Consider the following 26,245-nt stretch of genomic DNA (forward strand, 5'->3'; position numbering starts at 1 on the left):
CACACGTCCGCGCCAATCGACACTGACCAGTACCCCTTTGAACCATCCACTGGAAAGCACGACACAGGTTATTATCAGTACATAGTTTCGTACACTGTTCCACAGTCGCTTTGCTTAAAGAGCGAAAATCCATACCAGTATTGACGCTACAATCAGCATCTTCATAGAACTTATAGCCATTTCTGTCCGCGTAGGCACTGTACAAATCTGCTTCCTTCCACGTTTCAAAGTTAGAAGACGCCATTTTAAGTTCGTACATAATTATAATGATGCATTTGACGAAAGCCGATCGGATCCCATGCATACCGCAGTCTGCCGAGAATTAACCTGCCTTCAAATCGTAAGTTAGTCAGTTTGCTGCTGATGACCAATCCCCTTGGCCAGTTAATTACTATAAACAATTTCATGTTAAATTGCCGTCAACATACCAACACGATTGGTCCGTTCACCAAATGGCATGTATATATTAGTCAGTTGACGAAACTTGCTTGGTCAAATCTCCATCAAGGGTTGACCAACCTGCCTGGCACCATCGACCAACATTCTCATTCAAATTCAGAATAGCGACCGCTACAGACTTTCAGCGGACAGGCAAGGATCCTCGAGTTGTCGTCGATTCGAAGAATTTTTACCCTTTGCACCGGCTTCACTTTCGCTAGAAGCAGTTCAGTGGAGCCCTGAAATCTTTTGGTCGTGGTTATGTCTTAAGCATGTTCAGTGGCCTACAAAATTGATATACATGTGTATGACATTGTATACAATTATGACGACTTGGCCATTTATGTTGAGTTGTCGATTTAAATCGCTGCAACATGCAATTATCATTGCTGGGATAATAAATATTCTATTTGATTTCCCGTGCAATGGCGTGATAGTTGGAATTCTTTGTCTAAGAGGGGTTTTAGAACCTCATTAAAATACCATTTCCTTATAAGCCTAATAATCACTACTAAACGAGGTCAACCTTTTGAGTCCATGTCTTTGTGACAGAAATCAAGCAACAACCCTCCAATATCAGCAATATCCATTGAATAGAAGCCGAATTCCTTTGCAAAAGTCTCCTATTGTGAAAACTTCGTACCGAGTGCTAGCGAAGATGCTGTATTATTGCTTCCAAATTCTTAGTCTTTATGAATTTATGGTTAAATCAACTACGCGTTGAACAGATTGAACCTGATTGCATGGTCACCATATGACAAATTTTCTTAGTCTAATTTAGCATAACGAAATTACTTACAGAGATCAAAGGGATTCCGGCAGTGAGCGTTCTAATACAATTTCCTTCTATGCAAATAAAAATATCCCGCTTACTTTTATTTAATAGTTACAAGTACATCGTTTACATGTACATTTAGCTGGTTTTAGAAGTATCTTTCTTTTAAATGAACGATCATCGTTCATCAGCAACGAATATACGAATCCAATATAATATTGTCATTGACAGGACACTTTGTATATTGCTACAGGTCGACCAAGTCGAATAGAAAGTTCCTTGCAGAAAATATCATCTTTTATACTCAAATAAGTATTATGAACTAATGTAGAAAACACTACGACGACGGCTAGAGATCCGCCTTGACTGACCCTGTAACCTCCGATTGTCGGCAGCAATTCCCATTACTCTCCTATTCTTCTTGTTCGAAATTAATAAGTCGAATAGAAAGTTCCTTGCAGAAAATATCATCTTTTATACTCACATAAGTATTATGAACTAATGTAGAAAACACTACGACGACGCCGAGAGATCCGCCTTCACTGACCCTGTAACCTCTGATTGTCAGCAGCAATAATTCACATTACTCTCTTATTCTTCTTGCTCGAAATTAACAACGCATGATGGAAGATACATATCGTTTTGTATCAATAATATTTGACTTTTTGTCTTTTCTGTTCATTGTTGTACTTCAGAGGCCTCGAGCGTTGTCTTTGTGTCGTCCACTCAATGTGTCATGAAGTTCAATTGATTTTTGAGAAAAATTTGACAATAAGCTGAACGTTGTTTGATTTTGTTGGGTTGGCTGATGCATGCATTTAACAAAGGGTGCAGACCCTGTCTGTAGCACCGTGGTGAATGCGGGTATTCGAATATTTCTTCAGTATGGGAGCGTACGAAGTCAAGGGAAGAAGTGGCGCATCGTGGTCCGTACATTTAATGCCAGTGACTACGCCTTTACTAATGAAGTAATCACAGCGATCGCGGAAGTAAAAAACGACAAATACATTGTTCCTTTTTTGGCTCACCGGTACGGTGAGTCTATACAACACTGCAGTGTCTGTTGTCCGTCGTCGTCCCGTCGTCGTCGTCGTCGTCCTCCGTATCTTATTTCAAAAACAGTGGCGCGTTTCTTAACCGATAGGGCTATGGAATCGAAACTTTGTATGCATGACCCCCTAGGTCAGATGACCTTTGACACTGAATTTCGGTCCGGTCTGATATTTGACTTGGCCACCAGGGTGCCAAAACTGAATACATAAATATTGTGATATCTCACTTATTAGTGATTTGTTTTTGATGAAATTTTTTATGGTTGGTACTCCTAACAAGGATATATCACATATTGTACGTGTTTTTGATTTGGCCTACTTTTCAAGGTCACAGAGGTCAAATGGCATAAATTTGCCGTTTGAGCGTAACTGTGGCACGTTTCTTAACTGGTAGGGCTATGAGCTTGGAAGTTTTTATGCATTACCCCCTAGGTCAGATGACCTCTGACAGCCAATTTTGGTCTGATCTGATGCTTGACTTGGCCACCAGGGGCCAAAACTGAAAACACAAAAAGGATGATATCACACTTATCAATGATTTGTTTTGATGAAATGTTCATGGTATTTACTCCCAGCCAGGATACATCACATATCTTAGAGGTTTACAGTATCAAAATGGAGCAAATCAAGATGTCTTTTGTTCCAAATATCATTGACGGTGAATCATTTACTCTTCGGGGTTACAAAAGATTTTATGCAATGCAAATTTGACATGCGACACCCAAAATGTTGTATATGTGATTGTATTGTAGTGGTTGCAATGAAATAATAATTCATTCCCATCCCATTAGTTAAAATGTCTGACTATGCTCATTCCCGAATATTCTTTTCCAATTCAATGATAATAGCATGTACAAATGTATAGAGCTAGTATTAAGAGTTATAAACATTGAGTTGATCAATTTTTTTCTCTCGATAAATTTGCCACCAATATCAATCCTGTCAGCGGGAAATCATTTGCAGTGCACTTTGCCAATGCAATGCTTTGCGTTATTGTGCATTTGGCATGTTTGGATGCGTGGTGTTGCATGAATGATGTAAGAACTAATCAGAGTGCCAATAAGTTCAGAACTGCTGGCCATATACGAACTCCGGCCATACACATGTCGGGTTAAGCGGTATGCAATCATTCAGCTCAAGATGATTTTCAGCATTGCTTTCTGCAGTTCACCGATCTCCAATCGTTCATCGCATTCCGTGATGTTTCTAGACAGGAGCGCCTGCACATTGTCCAATAACTGTGCCTCAGCGTACGTCGCATTTTGACGGGCATCTGAACGATTAAATGATTCGTAAATCTGAATGTCAACAGTTCGCAATCTGTGTATGACTGATGAGTTAATCACGTTGATGTCGTTCGAGTCAGCGAACTTTGGTCTGATGAACTGGCCCATGGCGAGCCACCAGATGAGGATTGCGCAGCTGTATGTGTCATACGTCTTCCGCGAGTTATGCTCTATGCCTAGGATGACCTCCGGGGCCCAATGGAATGGCGGCTTGCCGTCTGGCTCGGGATATGGTGCATCTGACTTCCATTTCAGGAGGTTCAGCACGGGCATACCATTATTCATCTGCAAACAAAACACAAACCAGGCATGAGAGTTTTCCGGTAATTTCCGGAAATCCGGTTATGAAGTATCCAAAAAGTTGGGTCCCGAGATTCGCGCAGATCTGCAATAAAAATTAGGGGGGGGGGGGTAGAGGTGTTGACCTGAACTGAAGAGCCAGCCACAAAACTTTCCGCCCGGCATCAAAATTGTCCGCATTATTCCCGCCAAAGCCAGAGCTAAACCCATCGAATCACCACGCGCCTTGGCATTCCCAAGTAGCCGTCAGTCTCTGAATCAACCGTGTGACTCGGCCTAGACAGTGCTGTACCGCCAATGGAACGCATGTGCAAGAGACTAAAATATTGATCGATGTCGTGTGCTGTCTAAAAATAGCGCTGACCTCATCTTCACCGTACAAACAGCCAACGAACTGACGAAACTTGGGGAATCCCCTCACAGCGCAAGGCACTGTTCGAAATGGCGCCATGAACACTTACAGCTAGTTGGGTGAATAATGGTGAATTTTAAAAAGAAACCACGCATGAAATCTTTCTGGGGAGGACCCCCACACAATAAACAGAGCAGAATAACTCTGTAATTTGCCAGAAATTACTCCCAATGCATTTGAAATTTGAAGTTCTTCAGCGAGTAAGGCACCCCCTTGAACCCTCCCCATCAGAACAATTTTCAGGTTGTGACCTCTCAGCTCACTCTCATGCCTGACAAACATTTAGCCCATAGGCCGCGTTATGATCGCATGACGCGTAATGTAAACCTAGTTTATTTTGCAGCAGCCGCCAGGCCACCATTAGTCCAAATGGAAGATTGCCGTTATTACACGATCACACCGTATTCCCAAATACATTTACCATTGGACAAAACGACCTCATCACCAAACCAAACGGTGTTGCTGAAAAATAATTGATCAGCGTGCGGCAATTGCCCAACTGTAACAAGTGGGTGTTGAAAAATAGCTGCTTCACAAGCTCAAAGTCTTTTTTGTTCTTAGGTCTTTCAGTTTCTATTTATGTACATATACAATTGAACGTACCAGGACATTGTTGGGTCGAAGGTCCGTAACCCTGAAGCCTCTGTCTGCCAGGAAATCGCAGGCCTTCACTATGCTGTGGGCTATCACAAGACGCTCTCGGAGGGGCGCGCGGGTTGCAGGGATTGCGTTGCACAGCATGAGGAACAGATTACCCTCCATGAAGGGGACAATGGCGTGGAGGACCCCAGTCATATCATAATGGACATCGAGGACTTGAAGAACATTCTTGTGATTAAGTTGAAGTAATCTGAAAAGAAGACATTCCAAGGTATCATCATAGGCATAAGTTTTGATTGTGATCGTAGAAGATATTTGTTTAAATATTTTCCGAAGCTACAGGAGACGACCCTCTTCCTCGCTGCTCGATGCCTGATGTGGAACTAAACGCACCGTAAACCAAATCTTTCCTGTCGCTGCGAACTGCGACATAGCTGTAGTATGACAGCACGATGTTTGATTGCAATTTAACCAGGCGGTGGCCGCGCTTTCCAATCACTATTGTCATATTATTGTCATATTAATGGAGCAGGTCGCAGAGAAAGAAAAAACACTCGTTTACATCCTACAGAGTTCTGAGTATAGCGTACCAGGGCCGTAGCCGAGCTGACATCACATTGGAAGTCATGAAGGGTTTAGTTCGGTTGCAGCACAAACGATGAGAGCTTTGAATTTTCTGGAGTAGATTTCATTGGGGTTACGACTGAGGAAACGGATTTACATTGCATTGTTAAATGAAGTTAAAAAGTAGTAAATACCATGACCTAATTCGAAAAAGTTACTTTCTGTCTCCTTGATTCTGTCTTCATCGTTAAAACATACCTTGAATAGTTGACAAGTTTGGCGAACTTCTCATGTTGTTCTGTGTCGTCGCCCTTGACGCGTCTGGCAGCAGCCTTCGTTCCACCGTACCGACACTCGAACACCAAGTTTCGACCATTCCCAACCACCAAACAGTCCAACATCTGCACATTCTTTTCCCCGAGGTTAATTTCACTCTTGAGAGCCCATAGTTTGCATATCGTCGACGAGAAAGCGGGAATGAGTTCGAGTAGGTTTCTCTGCTCAGAAAGTCTGCTGTGATGGATGATTTCTATGTGTTGAAGGATGTCCACAAAACGCTGGTGTGCCTCTGTGACCTGGCTGGACAACTGATCGCAGATGGCATTGCCGAACTCTTCGACGTTTATCATATCCAGGAGTCTCCTAATCGTGCTCTTGCACCAGTTTTCGTGCGCCACGGTGCGCGGTGCCTGGAAGTGCTCGTAGGCGAAATCTTCAAAGGCAAAGTAGATACGATTATGGAGAGTCTTCCTGAGGATATCTTTACTAAATGATTTGGAGGATGGCGCTGTTAGAACGATCTGGTAACATGACTCTAACTGCGACCGGAGATCACCAATGCCGTTAAGGTTACGACAGTCTTCAAGCAGTCCACAGATCTGGGTCTTCACCTCCTTTTCAATGGTTTCAAGTAACCCAGACACAGCACCTTTACCAGTGATCTCGTCACTGACTGTGTTCAGCAGGAACACAGAGAGCTGTTCTCTGTATTGCTTGGTCTTAGAACATGACCAGGTTTTGCCTGAGCAGTCTGAATCATGATAGAGTTGTAGATTCCCACCCTTTGTGACAATGTACTCCTTTCGAGTATCAATAATCATCCGAATAGATTCATACAGGTGATGCCTTTGATCCTTAATGTAAGATGTAATTTTTTCGACAACGCTTCCTTCGATTTTCTGGCTCTCCTTCATCTTCGCGCTGAATTCCTTCCAAGCCCGTTGAGTTAGGAACTTATCAGACACGATGAAATCAAATGTCCGCGTAGCAAATGCATATAGAGTCGACACGGTGTTCTTCAGATGCTGATCCACACAATCCTGAAAATGGAGAATCATGTGCGCGACCAGCCTGTGAAATTCATTGACGAATTTCTCGTTTTCGTGTGATATTGGTTTACTATGTCGTGACTTCCGAGTCGTTGTACAAGAAAGCTGAAAGAAATGGTCACATTTTTTTATATCTTGGCCCTCGCAGATTTGGCCTTTCGTCTTCAGTTTTCGAAACACCACTTCTCCCGCCGAGAGTTTTGCCGCTTTGGGGGCTTCATCCGTTTGGTCCCTGTCTCCGTCGTCGCTTTCATATTCGTCGTCCGATGCGCGGTCAAAATTGCGTGCCATTGCGTTCCTTTCGCATTTGTTGCAGGCGAAAAGTATCTTCATATCCGGGGCCTTGTTTCTGATGAAGTTCAAAAACTTGTCGTCCTGGAATAGAGAGTATCATCTTGAGCAAAGTAGATTTGAGACTACGTTATTGTTGGTATACATACAGGGTGATCTAGAAAAAACGCAACCGGATACTTCAGCTACCAGAGGGTTAAAACCATTGATACCAGTGGATGGGCAATCTTTCTAGAAGAAGAATGATACCAAGATCGACCGATTCTGTTCAGTAGTTCTTGTAGTAGAGACGTCTTTTGTGAAACAAGGTTGGAGTCTTTTGGCCAGGTTCAATGCAGAAAAACAAATGCTTCTGTTGTAGGTTACAGATATATCGTTGGTGTGCTGAGGCCCGGCCAGGCTAACACGACCTTTACTCAGTTGCAAATGGTCACTAGGAACCTTGTCAACATTTTCACATATCAGTATTATTACCTAACATTTAATCCAGCTACTTACTAAGTTCAATTTACCGGCACAGTTCGATTTTCCTCTGCGCGAAAGAAGCCTGTCTGTGCTTCACAAAATACGCTCAAAAACAAAAACTACTGAGCCAAATCGGGCGATCTTTCATCTCCTAGAAAGATTCCCAATCCACTGATATCAATGGTTTTAGCCCCCTGGTAGTGGAACTATCCGGTTGCGTTTTTTCTGGACCACCTTGTATACTTTCAAAAGAAGGTGCAAAGAATGATTGGGTTTCCTGCGGCAGTTTATTCATGAAAATGGTAATCCGTCCCAGAGGGAAAGAAATATATCAGACATACTACCGGCATTGGCTTTCAGTCCCTACTTCACGGTGCATATTACAAAGCAAATAAAAAAGCCATCAAGTAAGTTGAATCAGAATAGTTTCAATACAAAGATGTCATGGCTCTTATGAAACACACTGTGTACATCAGCAAACTGACTTACTTGGTGTCTCTCTGAGGGATTGGCATCGATGACATAGATCAGGACCTGCAGCACCCCATCTAGGCATTCCTGCACAATTTTATCCAGAGTCTCGTTCTCACTCATCCCTGGCGTATCGACGATCTGTATCCCAGACCTGAGCAGATCCGACCTGATCCCAATTTCAACAGTCTCCTCGGGCACCATATCCTGACAACAACCCACCGATGAACGACATTTGATTTCTCCCTTCAATTTCGTCCTCAATTTTGTTCCTGATACGCCTTCTTGCTGCTTCTCTCCTTTCGGTTCACCAGTCTTTTCGTACAACTGGTAATAGTTCTCCTCGCTGTATTTGATCCTAACTATCCTAGACGTGCAAGGGAGTTCCTCGACAGGGACGAGTGAACTCTCGAGTATTTCATTGATAAGCGAGGACTTCCCACTGTTTACCTGACCGCTGACTAGAATAATGGGATCACGTTTTAGAAGTTTAATTGGCATCACTTGTTCCTCTTCGGATCTTATCCTTATCGTAACAGGATCAGCTTCGCCTAATAAATTGTATATCTTTCCGGACAACTCGGAGACGCCCTTGTAACTTCCTATGAGATTGTCTCGGTAACCTTTAAACCGTATCAAAGCAGCCTTGAGATCCGTGAGTAAACTTGGTTTAAAACGGTCAAGGTATTCAGCCCGACGAAAGGAACAAGTTTTCGAAGCCATCTTGACTCAACGGGAAATGCCGGCTGATTTATTGTGGGTTTTTTTCAACGGAAAGGAGTACTTTTTCCCTGCGTGACTTCTACAGGTATCCTGATTGTCTTATTTCTGTTTCATCTACTTCCTTTCATTCTGCAATTAAACAAACACGGTACATGTAGGTTAAATCAAAAATGTATGAGAAAAAATACCTAACTCCAGATTAACCAAAACGTTGCGGCATAGCATCGTAAGACCTTTTTTACCGATGAACATGACTGTACAGATGAACAAAACAAGACATCCGTCATCTCCAAACACTCTCTGAATAATTGAAATGCAAGGCATTTTCAAACAGTGCTAAATGATGTAAACACATTTTACTAATTGCCAACTTGCGGTGCATGGATTCTATTATGGCTATCATAGAATCTATAATGGGACCCGAGTGTAAAGCGTGGTTTGTGAGATAGGCCTTATAGATCCAGCCACGGGCCCATCAAAGATTCTTTGGAAACTTTTGCCAGTGTATTTACATCGAATAATTGGCCAATTGAATATCATGGCCATAAGCCAATAAATCAATAATTAAGTTCGTGTTCGTGTTATAACGTAACTGGTGATATTATCTAGCTTGGTGTTATCGCAGAAATGATTAGACTGTTCTACATATATGAGAGTTTACTTCCTTTGTGAAAACATTTCAACAAGCTTATTAGGGGCCGTTAATTGAGTATACGTACCCAGAACGTTCCGATCTTTCACTACTGCACCCTCACACTATCACCCGTGTGCACATACGTTCACTAGAACCACGACATGACACCGTCTCCTGGTTTGGATTGATATAAGATGGCGTTTTTGATCTCAATATTGTTCGATTTCAATGAGAAAGCAATTGAATTGATAAAGAACAAGATTGAAGAGGTCAACCAATCGGGTCACTCAAATCAAGAACATGATTGTGCAGAACGTGTTCGAACAACGATGCATATCTTCTGCATGGAATATATATAATTTATCTATATTTCATGATTTCCCGACATCAAAACTATTTTTTGTTATTGGTGTCATCATGGTGTATAATGTAACCAGTATTTTAAAGCGAGAATGGCCAACTCACTCCGAACAGTACTTACATGTAAGCAAAAGACATCAATTAGCTTTTGACATGACCAGTATGCGTGTCCGTGAATATTCGATCATAAATCAAATTAGAGACTGTTTATCACAAAAAACCGCCTACACTACCAAATATGGAATTGTACAAACAGTACAGAGGCTGTCCCTGTCATATCACAACCAAATTTTCATAGGGTATTTGCCACATTCATTGAAAATGTGAGGTCCATAGCAAATAGTCTACATGTATTGTGAAATTGACGGCCGATTCAAAATTTCATGTGAACAAAATAAAATTACTAACATGAAACTACTTAGTGAAAGATTAGGCATCATGGATATAGATGTAAAATTTTCTCTCCCCATACTAATAGTACAAGTTTATTTTTGCTGGTATTAAACGTTCTTTTTTGGCAACACAAATTTCACTTCACCGTGGGCACAACAATCATGATTTTACTTTCTCTTTTGAAAGTTTTGTTTATTCGAGAATATTTAGCTACTAGCCTGAGATGTTTAGTCAATGGAGGAATAACCAATGCGATTCATGGATGAGCAATACCCGTATCTAAATCGCAGTTCCCTTTGACAAAGTTTCCTTGTGGTACTTAAGTTTAATTTCAATTTATTTTGGGGGTTTATAGTGGACGTCAAAATTTTTAAAGATCCACATATTTTAAGGAAAAATACGTCCATACCACGAGCTTAAAGAATATTATCCGCCTCTAACAATAGATGCTCATAATCTTAGGTCTACTTCTGAAAGGCCTGTGATGAAAAGGGATAATAGAGATGTAAATCTGATAGCGAGACAGAAAGGGACGATGTATAAAGCCCTTTTGGGATTGAGGGATCCGTGGCTGATATTTTTTTCTGACGGACATTTTTCTGAAAAAATCTAGCTTGGCTTATTTGAAAAAGATAACGATGCATGATGCATGATGCATGATGCATGATGCATGATGCATGATGCATGAAAAATGGGATACATGTCTAGATGCAGAACCTGAAGACACATGTATCAACATTCATCCAGCAATACATGTACACGGTATAGAGAAGAAAATGTCAAAAACTGCCTGAATGTAAACGAATGCATACAAAAAGACTGAGTCCCATAACTATGGTTATTGAAAATCTTTTTGGGGCCCGAAAAGTAGTTTTGAATAATGCATTATTTAGCTTTGAGAAATCAACTCACGCGATCAGCTTATTGAAAATCTTTTGGGGCCTGAAAAGTAGTCTTCAGTCTTGAATAATGCATTCTTTAACTTTGAGAAATCAGCTCACGTGATCCTTTATTTCTGAAGAAATCTGTAGATGGATGCATGTAGGTCATCGCAACTGTAAAAGGGATAGTTGGAGTGGCAGTCCGGTTCTACTGCATCTTCGTCATGAGGCGATGAAATAAAGGAAGTGTATACATGTAATTATAGCATTTCACCTACCTCCAAACAAAACCCTGGGCTTGTTCATGACATTGTTTGTTATGTCAGTGTTATGTTTTTTATGTCCAGATAGGAAAATATCTTGGAACATTTCAAAGCTAACTTTCCCCAGTTCTATTTTTGTCAAAGTCAAGACGATCTTACGACGAATCTGATTGGCCCAACTGGCTTTAAATGTGACAAGGAAGTAAAATATTTGTCACGTATGTCCGGTTCGTACGAGCTGATTATGTTTGTACAACATGTATCATGATACATAGGCCGACGGTATGAATGAGAGGGAAAAGTCCATTTGAATAGCCGATTATCTGGCTTTCTAGAGCGTTGTGAATGGCTTATATTCATCAAAATGAGGTAAGTTCATCTTTCTATGAATCCTTATTGATCATAGAATCTACCGAAGTTTCTTCAGTTTCAATTTTTTTTCAGAATGAGTTCTTCCTTAAGCTGACTTCCCGATTTTCTTAATTACACTTATGTATTTAATTAGGCCTTCCATTTAATTATCACAGGTAAGTTTGTTACGTTCTGTAGCCTTATCAATTGAAACTTGCCGATAGGCAAGGTTTTCTCCATAATCCATCTGTCGTCTGTTCACGTTCACATGTATGTTAGTGGAGGGAGATTTTTTTTCCGGGACGCCGGGATTGCCCAAAAATTCTTCTTCTCCTTCTGCTGCGTACAACCTGCCTAAAACTAGAACTTCAGTCCTGCATGTGACGGAGATGAAGCGGCTTGTCGTTTCGAGGTTTGCAGGCCAGAATTTCTGTCGTAAATCCTGGTGCAGGGGACGGTCTTGTAAGATGTGGTCTGGTGTCTGCACTGCTATCTGGCTACCCGAAAATGGCTATCGCGGGATTCGGGATAGAGGAAACTATCGTCGGGAACATTGGGGCCCTACGATCGGGAAAAAAACGGGATTTGCAGAAAATGACCAACGGGAAGCGGGATTTTCTCTTAAACAATCTATCGGGATGACCAGAACGCTTCCAAATGAGCCCTTAAAGATCATTAGACCCAAATTGTTTCTATAACGACCCTTAAAGCATGATGTGATATATTTGTAGACCAGTATTCACTATCCCAGAAGAAACAGGCGCGGGTCCAGGGGAGTTGAGGGTCGCACGTCAACTGACGCAATCCTATAATTGATGTCCGTGATGCTTGGAAATCGCATAAACTACATGCCTTCTAAATTTTTTAAGTTTTCTGGTTGAAATCGCACTGCATCAAACCACTTTCTAAAATTTCAAAATTTTCTCGGGCATGCCCTGGCCACGCACGCCCGAAACGGTCGCCAGCGGATGCAACTTGCACGGATAACCCTATCCGCAGAATATCCGGAGAAGGGCATATTTTTTACCCAAAATACGAAGTTACATGCACCTTTGGACAAAAGCTACTGTCAGCAAGTGCATTTTTAGCGGCCAAAAATTGCAACCGGGAAGTGGGATGACATTTTTTATAACGGGATTTTGGGATAGGAACCCCCTTCACCGCCCTCCTAGCGGACGACTGAGGATCCCACTTATAGGGACTACTTCGGTCTGGGTATCACCATCTTCAAAGCCGACTGGAAAAATGTCCATCAGAAAACCAAGCGGCGCCACCAGATAATGAGTCTGGGATCATTTGGACCAATCAATTCGTTCAATGTACATGCTGTCGTAACTGTTAGTGCCAGTTCCGAGACTTCTGACATCCATTTCGTCATCATACTTATTACCAGGGGAGGGACGTGGCTGGTTCACAGGGCTTACTGGACTTTGCGCAATATTTCGCCAAAAAAGTATTCTACGCAACGGTCCCTAGGTGACTTTTCCTATTCATAATACACAGCCTGTCCATCCTAGATCGTGGTTACATGGGGAGTAATCGTTGTAAAATTAGGCCAAACGCAAAGACAGTTAACCCGGGTACCACTATGTTTACGATGCGAACAAGCCGTGTAAGTTATTATCAGCATTTTTTTCATTGAAAATTTGCGGGTACAGCGTCAAAGGGAGCAGCATTGAACGGTAAACAGATTCACATCATATTCAGACAACGGCTTGTAACGGCCATACAGGAAACGATTCGTATAAAAAACGGACGATCACAACTATTCGCTTGCTGAGAGTATACATTACGCGCATACATTACATTCAGACATTTGAGCTTCCAAGCTTTGAGAAAAATAACAGGTCATGTGCGAATTTGGCATGTAATTTTGGTAATTTACGTGAGTCCAGACCTCAAGCGGTTACGGGTACACACTACATTTATTATCAAATTGCTAATGCATTAAAAAGTTGAATTGGTCAAGTTCAGCGCCCAATAGATTTTCCCAGACGTGCCGATGAAAATCAATTTCCGGCAGATAATACAGCCCGGGGTTAGATCTTCAAACCATAGAAATTTTGTTGTGGGCTGACCGTGATAATTACCAGGCTGGGGGTCTGAAGTTTTGGGGGTCATTTTCGACCATTTGTGACCGGTGAATCGACTTTTCAGCCAACGAGGGGTTAATTTGGCCATTGGGACCACAAAACTTAGGCTCCTAAACTGAAACGTCGTCATCGTTTTCTTCTAATGGAAAGGAAATTCATGATTTTGATTTTTAAAAACACTTATTTATAATGGAAAACACATCCATACTGGTGACTGACACCATGTATCGAACTTGACGTACCGGGGGTAAAACATAATGGTCGCTCCCCCATTTCGCTCGTTTCGTTTCGTTGCGCAAAGTCCAGTAAGCCGGTTCACAGCGTCCAGAGTGTACACTTACCAGGCTGTATACACTATGACATTGCGCAAGTGGGCAGCTAGATATTACTGTGTATGCTGGACTAGCTCCTACACCTTGTGCGTGACTTTGATAGCGTGTTATACAGTAATGTCCTGTCAAGTGCCGGGGGGAGGGGGATACTAATGGGTAAGCCTATATGTACTATTAAGTGACAGTTCTATCCGAAGCCATTTTTGGATCTCTAGACCCGATCGCGAACACGGAGGTAAATTCGAACAACTTGGGAACGGCTAAGCGTTGTTATTGCAAAAGGACAAACTAAGATAAAAAAGCTGTTTGAGATATAAGTCGAATCTTTTGAGTTTTTTCATACAACTCCTAATCACCGGATTCTCCACGAATGCTATTTTCGTCGCGTGTTCAGTGTTTTAAACACGAACACGTACAGTATAAGCCGTGTATCACTACTACAAAAACCTTGGTGGGCAAGATTTAGATCCATTTGATCAGACTCCTTTCGCTAAAGTACTAAAGAAACTGCTACATCGTATGAGTCCGATAGTTAAACAACTACTTATTGGAAATCCTGATAGAACTCGGCTGATATAATACATGTATATATTGAAAAGTGTTTTTTTCGCGTCCGTCAAGTTTTTATTTTCAACCACGTTAATTTTTTAACGCTGCAAAGAATCTTGCAGGCTAACACGATGAAATTTCGAGGATCATCAATGATCTAACGTATGTGATTTTTAAACTAGACTACATTCTTGTGTACAGATCTTCCAAATATTCATGAAGCTCACTGATAGTCATTCTTTGACTACTTTCAAGCACAATGTTTCGCTGAACCAAGCTTGTCAGACCAATCTGTTCCATTCCCGACTGCAGGCTGTTCAGTTGTCTTTTGATCTCCTCCAGTAATTCACGTTGGACCCTATATGTATTGCTGAGTATCGTATTTTGAATGTCACCTATGGATTTCTTTTGAGCAAAAGATGGCCGAATGAACTTCCCGATAGAGAGGAGCCAAATGAGTATAACGCAGCTGTACGTATCGTAGGTGCTACATGTAGGCTGGTTGGTCGTTTGGTGATTATCATCATTGTTGATCGCTTCTGGAGCGAAGTGGAAAGGCGGCTCATCATCTGGCTCAGGGTATGGGGTGTCAAGAGATTTCGATTTAGTCAGATCAATCTTTGGTTGCCATTGTCGTAGCTGGAATTGAAGGGTGGCTAGATATTGAATATCGTATTACACAGTACGGTATGTATTCGTTCAAATACAAGAAGATTTTGATTTAGAAAAGTGTTTTCCGGAGCAACTGGTAAGCAGATAGATCTATCCCTTTGTAGAGTATATTCATTTCTCAAAGTGGTATTTCTTTCCATCTGAACTACCACCGCTGCTGCAATGATTTATCAAACTACAGGGTGTATCAGAAAAAATTAGACTGTCGAAAAAATCATCATAAAATTAACATAGGGAGGAGTTTCGAAAAACTGGCTACACCCCTTTGTAGAGGGTGTGATTTTGCATCGAATTATACCAGTGTCATCGTTAACACTTTACGTTACAATGAGCATGGACAATTTGAATTTTGAAAAATTAAAGTCCTTTGCGCACGGGAATGTGAGGGTTAAAATTGGATGTGTCAAAGTGAATGAAAAGTTTAGATGGAGTTTTACTCGCGTGCCAAAGCGTTTTTGAAATAATTAACCCTTTCACCCTCTAATCCTGAAACAAAACTATCTCATTTCTGAGTGTAGATCTTCATCACGGAGTCAAGAAACTTAAACTGTTTTACATGTACTGACTGTTAGGTTTACATGAATGTAAGGGTACACCGTCATTGTTCGGCTGAGGAAGATCACTTAAAAGAAAAAATAACCAAATTGTACAGTAGCCCATTGGCATTTTTAACAAAGCATTCACAATGTACATGTACATGTAAATGTACAATGAATTAAACTGTCAAATCACACAATTCTCCTTACAAAGTTCTCGTACTTTCTGGAATTTCCTGTCATGGTGCAATGGGACAATCAAAAGTTCCTTAGTCCTCCACGTGGGCACCGTTTCTTTGAACGCAGATTTGTGCCCTTTGCAACATGTGCCCAACAGCACGCCTTATCACCGCTCCGTCTTCCCTTAAGATCTCAACTTCGGCTGTGATCCTTCTCTCAAGATCATCCAGGTTGGCAGGGGGTGTGACATAAACCTTTGATTTAAGGTGGCCCCACAGGAAGTAGTCGAGTGGTGTAAGGTCGGGAGACCGCGGAGGCCATTCCACTGGTCTGTTCAACGCAACAACTCTGTCTCCGAACAGTTCTGTCAGCCGCTCGGTAACAACCCTCCGTCTGTGGGGTGGCGCGCCATCCTGCGCCCACCAAGCGCGCCGGAATTCGATGGCATCACTTCCTTGTGGCCTAAACCTGTGCATTCTGTTGATAGCGGGAACCACACGTTCATTGATCATTTGGAGGTAGTTCTCGCCATTCAGGTTTTGGCGAAAGAAGAGAGGTCCGACGATGGCTCTGTTGCCGACTAAGCCAATCCAGACCGTTACCTTGTGCCGGGCGTCATTGCGCTCGTATGCAAAATCAAGTGGTTGCTCTCCCCTCGGGCGATATTCCCTTACGTTATGGCTGTTCACAAAAGCATTCATGGCGAAGCCAGACTCATCTCCGATGATAAAGTCATCGAGGAAACGTTGCCGCTGTCCAAGCAACCACTGGCAGAATCGTAGGCGACGTGCCAAATCGCCGGGAAGAAGTTGATGCCTCTTAATCATTTGGAACGGGTGGAATCGCAGGTCAAGGCGCGTGATACGATTGAGTGTGGTTGACGACATGCCAAGACCGTTCCTTCTGCAGCTGATGGTCTCCTCTCTCTCTTGTCCGACATGGTGTTCGTCGAGGAGGGTCCTCACTGCTTCAATGTTGGCTGGAGTACGTGCCGTCCTTCGTCGGCCCGACCTCTCTTTGTTGAGATTGTGGCTGGTTCCAGAAGTACGGTACTTATTGACGTTATTGAAGACAGTGGCACGACTTGGAACTCTCACATTTGGAAATTGACGTTGGAACTGCTCAAGAACAGTAGGGACACTTTTGGTTTGGAGATATTCAGTAACCAGAAAAGACCTCTGATGAGGGGTGTACTGTGGCCTGACCATTTTGCATCCATACCACAGGACACAAGCCAAACAGTGAGGACAAAATGCACAGATGCTCACAGATTTATGGCCAGGAATTACGTTAGGCCTATTATCTAACCAACATAAGGTAGCTATTTGAAGAAAATATGAAATTGACAAGATAGGACTTATGGTAATTATGGTCACAACCACTTCATGCCATTGTGTTAACCCCTTGATGAAGATCTACACTCAGAAATGAGATAGTTTTGTTTCAGGATTAAAGGGTTAATTATTTCAAAAACGCTTTGGCATGCGAGTAAAACTCCATCAAAATTTTTCATTCACTTTAACAGATCCAATTTTAACCCTCACATTCCCGTGCGCAAAGGACTTTAATTTTTCAAAATTCAAATTGTCCATGCTCATTGGAACGTAAAGTGTTAACGATGACACTGGTATAATACGATGCAGAATCACACCTTCTACAAAGGGGTGTAGCCAGTTTTTCAAAACTCCTCCCTATGTTCATTTTATGATGATTTTTTCGACAGTCTAATTTTTTCTGATACACCCTGTAGAGCTGGGGAACTGAAACAGTTGACTGCATTGCCAAGTTGTGTGTGTAGATACTTGCCGTGTGCCTGCATCTATTTCACCATTCGCAAGGAGTAAGGGAATCTTAAATTAGCCTTTTGATCAGCGCAACAATAAGAGTGAAACCACAATTCTTACAAAGCGAGGGCCCAGTGGTGGACGAAAGCCTTTGCCTGCCGTGCAATACTCCACTAGCGTCATACAACCATCCTACATGTACCAACCAACCAAGGATTATATGATGAGAGTGAACGAGTCAAACCTACCAGAATATTACTTGGGCGTAGATCATTCGCTCGGAAGCCTCTCTCTGCAAGATAGACGCACGCCCCCACGATATCCTTGGCCATTAACATCCGAACCTTCAGGGACTGTTTCATTTGGTGATATAGGCCGTAGAACAGGTTTGACTGGCAGAAAGGCAGGGTGACTCTTAAGCAGCCATCGCAATCGCGCTGGAGGTCAAACGAGGTGATGAGATGGTCGTGTTGAATCTGCAGCATCCTGAAATGAATAAACATGCATGTACATGTATAGGTCAATCGTGTACTAGTAAAGTGGTTGGCAACACTGTTTGGTTGACTTCAGAAGCAGGTGGTCCTGTAATAAATTGTACCCTGCAGGAAAGTCAACTTTCCAATGTGTTATTTGCTGCTGGGAGAAGTTTTGCCAATTTCAAGAATCACATTGACATGATGGAAATAAGGAAACTGAAAAAAAACTCAAAATAAAAATTCAGTGCCGGTATCTTTCCTTTTGGATTGAAAGGCTATGCTCTGTCCAATATTGTCAGCCTGGTACAGGTAGTATTTTGCCAAGATACTTTACCATTGTTAACGGTGCACGGAAAGGAACGCAACATGTAGTTGGACTCGATACCCACCTTCCACAGTTGAGGAGGACAGCCAACTCCTGGACACCCTCTTCGTAACCAACTGCCTCTACCTTCAACTTCTTCTCCACATGCTGCCTTGGAGCTACACCGAACACGTACACCTCATTCCTGTGGCCGGACTTAATTTCAATCAAACCAGGGAGATAGGAGTTACTCCGCAATATCTCAACCTCGGCAATCAGTACCTTAAGGTTGCATATCTCTTTGGAGAAAAGTGGAATAAACTTCTTATATCCGGACTGCTTAAACTTTCTGTTGGAGTGTGCCTTTTCAATGGTTTCAACAATTTGCTGGAAGCGGTTGTGTGATTGTGCAAGCTGTTCAAACAACTGCTGAGCTACATTCGACCCCAGGGCCTTTTCGTCTATGTGCTTAAGAAAACGACGAACTAGTAACTGTCGCAGTTTCTCTTGGCGTTTTAAGCCCAACGCTGGATTAAAATGTTGAAGGATCTTGTCTAGAATGGCTCTCAAAGTCAACGATAGGGACTTTTTGCACATATCTTGGCAGAAGTCCACACCACCACTTGAAAGCAACTCGAACCTGAAGCAACTTTTTAGCTGAGGGACAAGGTCACCTACGCCAGGTAAACGCTCGCACTCCTCCAGCAATGCGTGGATCCGGTCGACGATTTTACCCTGGATGAAAGTCCGGATTTCGTGGAAGGCGCTACCGTTGACGATTTCCTCGTATATGACGCTTTGTAACACAGTAGCTAGCCTGGCCCTTTGCTTCTCACTAGAGGACTCTGCGTCCAGGGTTTCTAGAGATGTCCCAAAGATTCTTCTGTTGACGGTGCTTACTATGGTGTCTTGTCTTTCTTTGATGCTTTGCTTTAAGGACATGTTCAGCTGCCGGCACTGCTCATCAATGAATTCATGTAGCTCTTCATAAGCACGTTCCTCTTTCCCTCGAACATCTGTTAACTTTTTTAAAAGACTTTCCCAGATTGGCTGATTGAGGAACTTCACGTAGAGGAAATAGTCAAAGACTCTTGTAGCGAAAGCATAAAGGGATGTAAGCGCGTTGTTCAAACTCTCGTAGACACATTCATCAAAATTTTTAATCAAAGCGTTGATCAGCTGTAAGAACTCCAGCATGAATTCGTCTTCCATATTATCATTCAGCCGTGCTTTTCGGATTTTCTTGCAAGAGACCTTAAAGTACTTGTCATCATGATCACTTCCGTTAAGTTCTGAGTCTACTTTCTTCATGCCAAGAAGTCGTTCGTATACCTCCTCCCCCTTAGACATACTCCGGAACCGCGCCGCTGGTTGTCCTTCTTCTTCATCCTCCGAGAAGGCATCCCTCTGCTGCGCTGATTTGCTTTCTTCGCACTTGTTGCAGACGTAAACGATGTTCATTTTCGGGTACTTAACTGTGATGGTCTCAATGAAGTCTTCATCCTGCAAGAAAACGATCAATTAGAAGGTACTTTGAACGATTGAAAGTTTCCGACGATACAGATATTGAAAGATTCTGATCAGACAATTAGCACAGTTACTTCAAAGTGGGACTTAAGAAGGCAGGAGCTGTCTGGTTCAATCAGAGCAGCTTGAGGTAACTAAAATGTATGCATGCATGAATAGGACCGAGAATGTACTGCGAGATACACTCTTAAAGATAAAGGTCTTTGAGCATTTGGAAAACCCGTTAAGGGGCTTTCAGTCAACACAGATAAGCACCCCGTAGAGGTTTTTCAAGGAAACTTAAAACCCTTTGAAGTTTTTCACAAGTTCAAAAACCTGTAGGGGTTTTTAATTTCTCCATTTCTCTGAAAAACCTCTTGGGGGTCAGTGCATATTCGTCTTGGCGGAAAAACCCTAGAAGTTTCTAAAAAGTCAAACAAATTATCTTTAAGAGTGCAGTAGGCTGCTGGGTAAAACATAATCTGGCCCCCCTGGCTATCGCTTTTACACGTATAGTTTCCCTTCAGAGATGCACTGAGCAACAATTTGTCAAGATCTCGAATTGAAAAAAAGACGAAAGCCATGGCCAACGTCACCTCGGTGAAAGACAAAGGTGTTATGCACTGACCTCTGACAAGGACGAAACAAGTAGTTGAGGTGCAAATGTTGTGTGTTCTACCAACTGCAGAGGCAAAAGAACTGTGCTGTGCTCACCAGTTTGGTCAACGACCTGTTGCCGTCAATTACGTATATGAGGACCTGCAACACACCATCCAGGGACTGTTGAACGACCGCATCCAGTGCCTCATTCTCATTGGTTCCAGGCGTGTCATAGATCTGGATGCCAAACTCAAGGATGGGATTGTCCAGACCAATTTCGACGGTGCACTCAACAGCCTCAGACTCCCGGGTCCTACTCTCCAACTGTACGTCCTTCTTGAGTTTCTTTGCGTTGAAATCCACTTTCTCGGTTTTCGGGGTTCCGTCTGCGTTGAACACTTGGTAGTAGTCCGTTTTGCTGTATTTTAACCTTGTAAGCATCGCGGTACAAGGCGTTTTCTCAACTGGCACACAAGTTCTTTCAAGAATCTCGTTCACTAAAGAAGATTTGCCACAGTTAACTTGTCCACTTACTATGATAATCGGGTCCTTATTTACAAACCCCTCCACTGAAACCATTTCTTCTATCATTCTTTCTCTGAGCCATGTTGTCAATTTATCACCCATGCCTAAAACCTTATACAATTCGTTGACATTGTCAATAGTATTTCTGTAGCTTTTTTCCAACTCTTTGCGAAAGGTACTGTACTTCTGTAAAGCTTCCTTGAGATTTCTCAACGCATCTCCATGCCTTGCTTTGATTGCACTTCTCTTACGTCGTGAACGAATTTGGCTATCACTTTTTCCAGCGCCGTCTGCCTCCATTGGTTGTTTTTCTCCCAAGGGATGAAGCGATCCGAAACGGGCAAACCCAGGACTCAAACAACCCGGGCTTGATAGGTCGGAACTATCACTCTTCGAGCTGGTAGAAGAGATCTTCCTCGTGGGACTCGCGGGGTCCATCGCGATCGTTGGCAACGGATATAGTCCTTCTTTGTAGGCAATCGTACGGCTCTCCTCCACCGATGTTCTACTCTCTACTCCAATGCTTCATGTGTAGATGTAGGCATGCCCGACAGCAGCGTCTGAAAACGAGATTGTTTTGGAATACTATACCAAATCAGCAGGATAATTGCGAAATATGATTATGAATAATTGCAAACAAATGGAAGATGAACACCACGAGTCGGCACAAGCCTATCTAAAATATCCATATCAGACATCATTTCAGTTTGATCTCGTTTAATCTTTAATTTAGAATGACACCTGTGCTGGGAAATGAAAACCTGTCTTTATCTGGCAGTTTACGTGAATGCCAGTTGCACGGTAATCAGGTCAAGTATTATGATTATCATAATATATATCAAGAGAGGGCCAATGTACCGTGATGACTGTACATCGGTCACTAAAGAAAATGGCGGCTCGCCAAATATACCCGGCCTACTTTTTAATCATAAGTGATTGTGCCGTATTTGGCAGCATGACATGGATTTGATATAAAACCGATAGGAATTTCGGAGTTTATGAGTTTGCTTTATATTTACGGTGGCATGTAAGGAACACATGTATATTTGTATTGTACATTTAAAGGTAATTTATTGATTCTTTTTAAAAATCATACTTTCTGTTTCTTCAACCGTGTATTTTGGGCTGACAAGAATGGTATTTTGGGCCTTCCCATTATGTGAGGCTAGCTAATCCCAGGCTTTACTTTGAAAATTACCCTATCTCCATCATGGATATTCCTGATAGTGCTACTGTTATCCTCTGGCATGGCGGGGGAGGGGGAGACTCCACTTTATTTATTCTGAGAAAGTTAAGAGGGCAGGCAAATCCCCCCCCCCCCCCCCCCACTTGCTCCACAGAAGTCTTATCTAATTGATATAATTGCCAGCTATAGGCCTACGTTAAATACCGAGTTTATTCCCTTCGCTTCTCAAAAACTTTAAAATTCTTCGAATGTGCCATATGCCTAATATGCTACTGTATAATTTTTAAAATGACTGGTGACTGGTTACAGGCGGAATATCCACACTGGATATCTTAGCATCGCCTCGAAACAAGATTTTGGGGGATCAGGAAGGTGAACATTTATGGTCATGGTGGGGCGGGGTCGCTGGATAGGCCATAATTTTGTTTCTGGATATTTCTAATTTATATACTTGGCACATGCGAAGATGGGTATTACAAAATTATAATGCACAGTCATCCCAGAGATTTCATATACAGTGCACTCATCACGATATCATTGCCCTGGTGATGATGTACTCATTGGAAATGAGTAGATCAATTCGTGAATGTTAATCTTCTGATAGCACAAATGATAACACGAAAAGATGACATATATATTTTGAAGTGTATCAAAACATAATAATGTGCTTGACATGTTGGTAATGTCAGAGCGGTAAAGGTAAACAATCCTATCAAATTGAGCCCGACCACTCTGATGACGATAACGATATCGACGTGATAATTTCTTTTCTTTTGTAGACATCAAAAAGTCAAGTTGAATTTTAACTGATGACATAATAAGGCATTAAAGACATACTTGTATTTGTTCTTGTACTGATTCATTGCGTTTATGACAAGCAACAATGTGGTATGAAAATCCCAATGAAATCGGTCTCGTTCCCAACCTTATTATCATCATGCCGATCTACCGTCGTTTTGCGTATACATGTATATCCATCCTGAAAGGATGAGACTTCAGGACACACTCCTTGTGATGTGAAAGTAGTGTGATGAGGCGGTATATCCTACAAAGTACTTGAATATTATCGCTGCTTTGGAGAATGACTTTAGGATTACTGCCGGTAAGTCGGCCGCATGCAATATGACACGCGCGCCGCTGGCAGCAGTGCAAATCATGGCGGCGATCGCTACATGCAGGGGCGTAGCTAGCCGGGGCCAAAGAGGATTGGGCGGGTCAGTATGTAATTGTTGCGGGAAATCTATTCCCAACTCTAGTAGGGTAAATCGATTGGGATTATAGTTCCTCTATCTAAGAGTTCCCTGCATGCTTCTGTCCCTGTCTACCTGCCGGCTCTCAGTCGGTCCGCACGGCTGGGGAGGGAGAATGTGACACGTTCGTTAGTGCCGAGTGTTGGCCTGAGGCTCAGGATGCCAAGCTGGTTGCAAATCGGGGTTATATATCATTACAACAGATATAATATAGGCATGCACGTAAAAAGCTTACCTTTTTCTGCTAGGCTCGCGATCGGTCATGGATTTCTGGTCTGTGTCACGCAACATTCATGAATAAGGGAAGCCAGAAAGAACTCCTGACTTTTCAAAACTTTATCGCCGAAATTGGGCCAATCAAGTAGGTTGAAATCATACCGTGCATTCATCATAACATCAATAGCCCTGATGGTTGAGACCTACTTCTCATATATAAGTATAGACCTGCCCAGAATAATCAATGATATTCATCACCATATGACACGATAGGAGTATCAGATTGATTCGGGCTTCACATGACATGGCCTACTATAAATAGAAAAACGCCATATATCCACCACACGAATTGGACAGTTTAAGGTAAAGTAAGTGTCTAAATGTATGTAGTTCTGTCCAAAGTTTTTTGTCCATCTAATCCATTACCCTAAAAATCAGCCTGAGGAGTCCGGAGTTCGACTGCGGTCGAAAGGATCATCGCTGTTTCGTATTGTGTATATTTAACGCTGTTGACCCTTTGTACATGTTTGGGCTAGACTCCCTGGGCAGCCGATCGTGTCATCCTAATTTGGGGTGAGGAACGAGGCCGGTCCACTGCGTCCGGAGTGTAGTTTGGGCACTTCCCAGGAACTACATTGTTAGCTCGGTTTATAGGCACCTTGGGTCGAATCGAATGCAAATTTTCGGAGACAAGAAAGAACATTTCTGGTCACACTATTGGAGTATTGCTAATGGAACATAACAGCACTGCTCCCTTTGAATTTCCAGGTACGATTCATGAATGTTAAAAAGTCGGCTGAAAAGAACAGCGAGTAATAACTCGAAGGGGTGCCTGAGGGGGTAAAAACCATGCTCGGGGTCTAACCGACCCGAGAATGAGGCAGTGTTGGACTCAAGTGATAACGAATGAAAGTAGGTTGTGACCTTGGAAAGGAGAATATAACCCTATGCCTTTTCACTGAAAAGCTAGGCTACCTGAAAGGTCTGAATAGTGCAACCAAATTTTGGGTCCAATAGAATTTTCACCACGAAAAGCTTCACAACTCTTGTACATGTACTTATAGTATTCATGTGGTACTCTCACCGAGGTTGGCATCTCCTGATCTCGCGTTCCGCATCTCGCGGTTTATAATAAGCCCATGTGTGTTACCGAGGTTCTGTAATGAAACGGAGAGAAAAACGTATTTGTTTGGACGTAAATTGGGTTTAAAATCTTAATTTATTCGAAACTTGCGGACAGCCTACCGCGCATGCGCAAGCAACAGAGCAAACCACGACGTCACCGCGCCATGCTATCCGACATTAACATAAAATTTGTGTCCCCCCAATACTTTGCCACTACCTCACATTCTCCCCCCGTTAAAATAATGTCTTCCACGACATTAGTTCACTCCTAGATAATAACTGACCAAGAAAGATTAAATCTAAACATGCAACTACACAGGCATTGTACAAAATATGGTTATACCCCAACGGTAAAATTACTCTAAGCAATATACATTACCGAATTACAGTAGAGGATACCTGTACTCCTCTTTCTGGCGGAAAAGACAAACTAAAGAAATGGCCAATCTCCTCAGCAAATATCTCATAAATCCCGCTTTATTTTGTACAACTTGTCATTCGACATCAGAGGCGCTTGGTCAATATTCTCCATAAGATCATCATCCTTCATAGTCCAGACACTTGCCATTACAATCTGAAAAATACTAAGTTAAAATTGTTAAGCTGAAAAACAAACAGTTTTAAACCATTAACATTCCGTCTCAATAAAATTATTTACACAATTCCTCAGTCTCCTATATTCGTGTTTTCACTAAACATATTCCGGAAGAGGATACTGTACGAATACGGGATATCCTCCCCATGGCACTGGCCAACCTCCCATCTGTTGAACAGGAGCCCCATGCATCACTGGAAACGCCCTTGGATGAACCGAAGGATTCCCTAAAGTATCATATGTCAAAGTCTGTGGAGGTCTTGTTTGCCGTCTCGGTCGTTCCACAGGCTCATCAGTAGATGATTCTCTTGATTGCTCATCACTTAGTGACTTCGTTTGATCGGACCCAAAGTGTTCGATGCTGGACTCATCAGATTGCTCCCTTGCATCCTCTAAATGATCCAGTTGTGATCCTGCTCCTAGTCCACTGTTCGATCTATTGTCAGTAGTTGACTGCGCTTGGTCCCTTGTTTCTGGAATTATATCCTCACTTTGAAACCCTGGTACCAATCCACTTTCAGAACTGTCATCATCACTATCAGAGTCGGAAACTCTTAACTCGGACTGCAGATCTGGTGGTCTGCGTTGATTGTGCTTCCTTCGCGTCGAAAGTCGCTTGATTGGAGGGCCTTCGAACGGCAGTTCATCACATTGTAATAACAAATTCCGATGAAGAATCCTGGTACGGCCTGCCCCCTTTTCTGGTTTCACCTCGTAGACTGGAGTATC

At 42.4% G+C, this 26,245-nt stretch overlaps 3 protein-coding genes across 15 annotated transcripts in view; 1 reads left to right on the plus strand and 2 right to left on the minus strand.

Annotated features, from left to right (window-relative positions):
- Window positions 1–1,680: 1,680 nt before the first annotated feature.
- Window positions 1,681–24,498, minus strand: LOC135482727 (uncharacterized). 5 transcript variants are annotated; one of them, XM_064763042.1, is made up of 6 exons: window positions 9,821–10,345; window positions 9,425–9,513; window positions 8,001–8,834; window positions 5,686–7,130; window positions 4,867–5,113; window positions 1,681–3,836 (listed from the first exon to the last, which is right to left on the minus strand). In XM_064763042.1, exons 3-6 carry the CDS (start codon window positions 8,703–8,705, stop codon window positions 3,396–3,398), a joined length of 2,838 nt encoding a protein of 945 aa, XP_064619112.1. In that variant the 5' UTR covers window positions 8,706–8,834; window positions 9,425–9,513; window positions 9,821–10,345; the 3' UTR covers window positions 1,681–3,395. The 5 variants fall into 5 exon arrangements, with proteins under 5 accessions (XP_064619112.1, XP_064619114.1, XP_064619113.1 ...); XM_064763044.1 differs by lacking the exons at window positions 9,425–9,513; window positions 9,821–10,345 and adding an exon at window positions 24,223–24,498; XM_064763043.1 differs by lacking the exons at window positions 9,425–9,513; window positions 9,821–10,345 and adding an exon at window positions 11,252–11,349.
- LOC135482725 (dual serine/threonine and tyrosine protein kinase-like) overlaps window positions 11,531–26,245 on the plus strand; it is a 33,630-nt gene continuing 18,915 nt past the window's right edge. The window contains exon 1 of one of the 5 annotated variants that reach the window (XM_064763035.1): window positions 11,531–11,605. The gene's annotated coding sequence lies outside the window, so the exon portion shown is untranslated. Of the gene's footprint in view, window positions 11,606–11,631; window positions 11,764–24,094; window positions 24,165–26,245 lie in introns of those variants that run through there. The other 4 variants (XM_064763038.1, XM_064763036.1, XM_064763039.1 and 1 more) reach the window with 4 other exon arrangements.
- LOC135482718 (uncharacterized) lies at window positions 14,191–23,973 on the minus strand. 5 transcript variants are annotated; one of them, XM_064763016.1, is made up of 5 exons: window positions 23,816–23,973; window positions 20,734–21,704; window positions 18,599–20,016; window positions 17,982–18,219; window positions 14,191–15,200 (listed from the first exon to the last, which is right to left on the minus strand). In XM_064763016.1, the coding sequence occupies exons 2-5, from the start codon at window positions 21,580–21,582 to the stop codon at window positions 14,745–14,747; spliced, it is 2,961 nt and encodes a 986-aa protein (XP_064619086.1). In that variant the 5' UTR covers window positions 21,583–21,704; window positions 23,816–23,973; the 3' UTR covers window positions 14,191–14,744. The 5 variants fall into 5 exon arrangements, with proteins under 5 accessions (XP_064619086.1, XP_064619090.1, XP_064619088.1 ...); XM_064763020.1 differs by lacking the exon at window positions 23,816–23,973 and adding an exon at window positions 21,886–21,913; XM_064763018.1 differs by lacking the exon at window positions 23,816–23,973 and adding an exon at window positions 21,817–21,867.

This window comes from Lineus longissimus, chromosome 2, assembly GCF_910592395.1.
Source record: "Lineus longissimus chromosome 2, tnLinLong1.2, whole genome shotgun sequence".
Lineage (NCBI taxonomy): Eukaryota > Metazoa > Nemertea > Pilidiophora > Heteronemertea > Lineidae > Lineus > Lineus longissimus.

Bases quoted from the DNA above. Each gene is read 5' to 3' on its own strand.
- LOC135482727 (XM_064763044.1), bottom strand. From the start codon at position 8,705: ATGGCTTCGAAAACTTGTTCCTTTCGTCGGGCTGAATACCTTGACCGT. The intron at 5,114-5,685 runs GTATGTTTTAAC...TCTTCTTTTCAG, and splicing joins AAACTTGTCAACTATTCAAG to ATTACTTCAACTTAATCACA. The intron at 3,837-4,866 runs GTACGTTCAATT...TTTTGTTTGCAG, and splicing joins TTCGACCCAACAATGTCCTG to ATGAATAATGGTATGCCCGT.
- LOC135482718 (XM_064763016.1), bottom strand. From the start codon at position 21,582: ATGGACCCCGCGAGTCCCACGAGGAAGATCTCTTCTACCAGCTCGAAG. The intron at 18,220-18,598 runs GTGGGTATCGAG...TATTCATTTCAG, and splicing joins GTCCTCCTCAACTGTGGAAG to GATGCTGCAGATTCAACACG. The intron at 15,201-17,981 runs GTAGGTTTGACT...CTTCAATTCCAG, and splicing joins TACGCCCAAGTAATATTCTG to CTACGACAATGGCAACCAAA.